The following is a 5,380-nucleotide window of genomic DNA, read 5'->3' as shown; positions in this document are numbered from 1 at the left end:
TTTCAAACAGAGAGATCTTACTATGTTGCCCAGGCTGGCTTCTGCTTTGAACTCCAGTGTTCAAGCAATCCTTCTACCTCAGCCTCCCAAGTAGCTGCAACTACAGGTGCACATCACCATGCCAGGCTGAAATTATTTTCTTGGTCCCTGAGGGCAGGTGCACCTAACCTTAATCTCCTTACCTCAACAAGAGCTGAATATTTGCATTTCACTGCAGGAGTGTCGAAGCAAGGGAAGAAAGCCCGATTTAGAACAGCTTGACCCTGGGTATAGACAAAAGGCTTCTTCTTTCCTGCTGTCTGCTCAGGAGACAACCAGCAAACCTAAAGGAACAGAAAAGCATTTTGGAACTGACATCCCTCAGAGGAACTCAGTCCAGCCAAACAAAAGATCTGGCTGGCATGGGAAAATCTCAGGGAATTCTTACAAGTAATTCAGGAGGCAAGAAGATTGTACATTTGAGGTCAGCCTTAGCAAGATCCAGACCAGCCTAGACAATTAAGTGAGAACTGTTCTCAAAATTTAAAAAGGGGAGGGGGGCAGGGCTGAGGATATAGCTCACCCCTGGGTTCAATCTCCAGTACACACATATAAAAAAACCCTCAGGTAATTCTTAAAATCCTTCTGCCAGTTGACTGGGCTCTGACTGGAAAGTTCTCTTCCACTGTGTATTTACTCTCTCCTAAAATCCACACCATGGTATGACATCCTCTTCACAGGGCAGAACTACCACAAAGGATCCATTTCTTACTGCATCCTGGGGGTCATCTCAGGAATCCTACACCTAGCCCCTGATCCCGTCACTTTGTCTTCTTCCTGTGTTCTTCTTACTGTAGTAGTCAACACTGAAGCAACTGTATTGGGACTTGTGATGACACAGGAAAGCAGAACCAAACTATGAATCTATGAATCGGTGATTAACATGTGCTCTCCATTGCTGAAGCTTATCTTTTCAGCATAAATATATTTTATAAATTTTATATGCATTTGTTGTATGATTATTATTATTATTTTGAGATGAACTCTTGCTATGTCCCCAGGCTGGCCTTGAACTCCTGGAGTCAAGCAATTCTCCTGCCATAGCTTCCCAAGTGCCAGGACTAAAAGTATGCACCACAGTGCCTGATGACTATTGCTAGACAAGCACTCTACCGCTGAACTACATCCTCAGCCCCTTTTTAAAACTGTGAGACAGGATGAATGGTTTCAAATACAGAAGCATTTGAGGCCTATTTTCAAGAAAGCCACATTGGGATGTCAGATTTTTTTCTCTGCTTGAGTTTTTATTTGTAAATGTGAAAAATTTAGTCTCCTTCTAACAAACACAGTATAGTATGGAAGTGGGGAGATAACTTTGCAGTAGAGAAAACTGAGATATACTACTTCAGCTAGGCAACGGAGGTCAACATCAACAGTCAGAAATCATGGCAGTACTATGCAACCTCAATATGATGTGAGGAAACAGCATCTTACCTATGTGAATTTCTGCTCAAAAACCCATGATCCTAATTTAATCATGAGAAAAACATCAGATAAATTCCAGTGGAGGGTCACTCTATAATATATCTGACCAACACTCCTCCAAACTGTCAAGGACATAAAAAACAAAGTTTGAAAAACTGTCCAGTGTCAAGAAAGATGTAAGGCTACACACCAGCTACATGTGGTGTTCTGGATAGGATCCTAGAAGAGAAAAAGACATTAAGAACTAAGGAGGGCTGGGGGTATAGCTCAGTTGGTAGAGTGCTTGCCTTGCATGTACAAGGCCCTGGGTTCAATCCCCAGCACCACAAAAAAAAAAAAAAAAAAAAGAACTAAGGAAATGGAAAAAAACTATAGTTAATAATGATAATATACCAGTACTGGCTCATTAATTTTATCAGAAATGTCATACAAATGTAAAATGCTAATAGGAGAAATTGTGTGTATCGATGGGAACTCTGTACTATCTGCTCATTTTTTCTGTTTTAATCTATTTTTTAAAATAAAGTATATTAATTAAAAGATGAGTTAGCAATAAGAGTAAACACTCCTAAGAGTACTCACTATGTACCAGGTACTATACTGGTCACTTACAAAGACATCTCACTTAACTTTGTGAAGCAATTAGACTAGAGCCTGGCACATCTTAATAAGTACTGGCCATCATCCTCTTCACCAAAATTCCTTTTTTATCATCTGCATGAGTTTGGGTGTTTCTTTTTTCTTTTTCTTTTTTTTTTTTTGGAGACAGGGTCTTGCAATATTACACAGGATGAAAGGGTGACCTCAAACTTTCAATCCTCTTGCCTCGGCCCTCACTAATCAGGCATGTTCCACTGTGCTGAGTTTTTGTTGTTGTTGTTGTTTTGTTTTGTTTTGACAATGGAATGAAGAAACCTGGCAGTTCATACATTATATAAAGTCGTAAAGTCAGGGAGAGGGTGCTGGGGTGATTAATGTGAGAACCTTCATCAGAATGATAGTGAGGATCAGAGGGGAAGGAATACATACAAGTGCCATTAATGCAGAACTTCACAGTGCAAAGGAGAGCTCCTTGTAAAGCACAGACCTCTGCCATTATGTCTTAAATGAAATTCAATCCTGCAACTTTGAGTAGGCAAATTCAGGAGGGTTTAATTTTTCCATTCATCCTGTTTAATTTTTTGTTCCTGCCAAAAAGCAAGGAACCAGGATATAACAGAGGAACCAAAGACACTAAATATAGGTTCCATTTCTCCACAGGGCACTGGGGTTTTCTTTCTCCTTCTAGGCTAGTTTGCATCAAGTGCTTTGGACTTTCATTTTTCAAACAAGTCCTATCACAAGATTAATTTTTTTCCTCTAGTGGTGAACCACACAGGAACAGAACTGCTCTTTGGACCAGTTCTAAGAGCAAAGGGGAACTGCTAGCTAGATGAATAAGTTTCAACTACCCACTGTAAAACTTGTAACCCACCCTGAAAAATAACTAGCAGCCACAGCCTAAGGCCACCAAGGAGTACCTGACTATAAAAAAAGTACACCACATAACCTTCCATCCTCATATTTCCAATATTTGCTCCCAAAAATATAAGATTTGCGAGTCAACCAACAGTGACTCCAACAGTGAGTCCAAGTTATTATAAAGCCTAGAACATTCTAATCCCACTTCTCACTTTCACTCAAACTCTTCTGTTAATCAAATCTAGAACTACTTAGGATGAAACAAAACTAATTATATGGGCTTCAAGCATGTTTCAGCCTGTGGAACTAGAAGAGCACACAGAATAAAGGACAGAGTCAGCATCTGGCTAACTAACCAGCACTGTCCAGGGTCCCATAACACAGAAATAAAGTCCCTAGCTGACAATAGAACATAAATCCAAAAGTCCCATAACAGCATTAAGTTCGGTGTATGAACAGTTCGTTATCCAGAAAGGCACATGGAATACTGGATGTGGGGTATGTGATGAGAGGGAATGTGGGGTGATCTAGACAAGCCTCTACGGGGCCAGGGAGGAGAGGCAGGAAGGACAGTAGAAAGGCCAAGCGTAGTACACGGTGGCTGCAGGTCAGACTCCAGGAGAGGAAAACCTGGGTCCAGGGAGTTCAGAGGGAACTGATGGTCACTGGGGGAACGAACTGGGAGAGCTCCAGAGGAGCGCTGTGAAGCAATTCGACTAGAGCCAACTTAACCAACTTATCTCTTCCTTTCCCCTCCCTTGAGTTTGCGTGAGTGTCTCCAGGCGCGGCTCCGAGGCCGGAAGTGCGGCAGGAAGACACCGGGCAAGGCCAGGGACCAGGGCTGGACACCGGGGGGCGCACTCACCCCGGGTCCCTCTCCGACGCGGTAGGTGAGCACCACCTGGAAGCGCTCGTCCGTGTGGCAGGGCTGCGGGAAGTCCAAGCACAGGGCTTGGCCGTAATGCGAAAAGGGCAGCGTGTGGAAGGGCACGGGTTCCGTGAGCAGCTCCTCCGATTTGGGCCGCTCTCGCCGCAGCATTGCCGCTGTCACCTCGAGGCAGGGGTGCGAGTCGAGCCGCAGCTCGGTGGCGCCCTCCGGCAGCAGGCAGCGCAGATCCAGGATCGCAGTGCCATTCAGCCCCCGGCTCCCCGGGCCCGGCCCCGGCGGCCCGAACTCTGCCCGCAGGTCCAGGTGTAAGTGTAGTATCTCGAAGGCCCGGAAACTGGAGGCCGAGGCCACGTCCACTGCCTGGGCCGAGTGCAGCGGCCGCCGAGCTGCGCCGCCGGCCGGAGGCCCACAACTAGCCATGGCCCAGTAGCGCCGTTGCTCGTTGCTCGACAGCGGGCAAAGCCGGCCAGCTCCGCTGGGGTCACGGGAAGCCACGCCTCGTGGCGACGTGCCGCCACAGGCCACGCCCCCGCCCCTGCCACGCCCCCTGGATCCGGCCGGGCCACGCCCTCTCCATGCTCCTCATAGCCCCCTCTAATAGCTTCACACAGAGGCTTCAGCATTCTGGAAGGGAGTGGTGCGACCAACTTATCCCACTGGAATGTTACAGTAGTGGGGGAGACACCCGTCTCTGCCGACACTTCCTGGTTCCTCATTTTCCACACAGGCAGCGGGATATGGGGACAGAGTCCTGGGTTTAAGGTCTAGTTCAAAATCTCATGCTGTGTGCTTGCTCGGCCAGTTATTAGGACTATGTGTGTCACCTTGGGGAAATTGTCCACGAAAGGTAAATCTTTCCGAATGTCTTTCTGTCTGCATCTGTAAAATAGGAGTCATAATAGCTTTCTATTTCACGAGGTAGTGGTGAGAACTCAATCAGGCAAGGCGTCCAATACATTTGGTAAACAGCAAACACCTATATAGATGCAAGGAATTTCACACCAGATCAAGGTTCGTCCCCTAGAGACATCAAGCACGCCTCTCTCTCCGTCGTTGTGCAAAGGACAAGGAACCAGCACCGCACAGTTTGATGCTTGACTGTCCATTAAGTCACTTTTATTACTCTGTATGGTACAGTTTATAGAACTAGTTTATACTTTGTTTCTCTTCTATGCCAGTGGGTTGCAGTGGCCCTTCTGTGAATAGGAGCCAATCAGTTGTTTTACTGATTAGCTAGAAAATCAGATTTTTTTAAAAAAAGAACAATGTAGGCAGATTTTCATAAAAGGAAATAATCTTATGTGCTTTGTAGGTTTTTTGTTGTTGTGGTGGTGCTAGATATGGAACCCAGGGCCTTGTGCATGCAAGGCACGCACTCTACTAACTGAGATATATTCCCAGCCCTGTGCTTTTTGTAGTTTTATAGAATTGAAATTTATCTTATGAAATGGTGCTTAAGGTAAATAATTTTTAAAATCCTCATCAATTCAATACAATTTCCTTCCTTCCTTCCTTCCTTCCTTCCTTCCTTCCTTCCTCCCTCCCTCCCTCCCTCCCTCCCTCCAC

The 5,380-nt window shown here is 45.5% G+C and overlaps 1 protein-coding gene across 1 annotated transcript in view; it reads right to left on the bottom strand.

Moving 5' to 3' along the window:
• Window positions 1–4,309, bottom strand: part of LOC107140669 (arginyl aminopeptidase) — a 20,271-nt gene extending 15,962 nt beyond the window's left edge. The window contains exons 1-2 of the mRNA XM_015483833.2: window positions 3,791–4,309; window positions 183–323 (exon numbers count right to left, since the gene is read on the bottom strand). Coding sequence (XP_015339319.1) covers window positions 183–323; window positions 3,791–4,234 — 585 coding nt within the window. The 5' untranslated portion in view covers window positions 4,235–4,309. The remainder of the gene's footprint in view (window positions 1–182; window positions 324–3,790) is intronic.
• Between the last annotated feature and the right edge of the window lie 1,071 nt (window positions 4,310–5,380).

This window comes from Marmota marmota, unplaced genomic scaffold (assembly GCF_001458135.2).
Source record: "Marmota marmota marmota unplaced genomic scaffold, marMar, whole genome shotgun sequence".
Taxonomy (NCBI): Eukaryota; Metazoa; Chordata; class Mammalia; order Rodentia; family Sciuridae; genus Marmota; species Marmota marmota.
The sequence above is the reverse complement of the archived record's forward strand: the minus strand, read 5'-3'. Positions and strand labels throughout refer to the sequence as shown.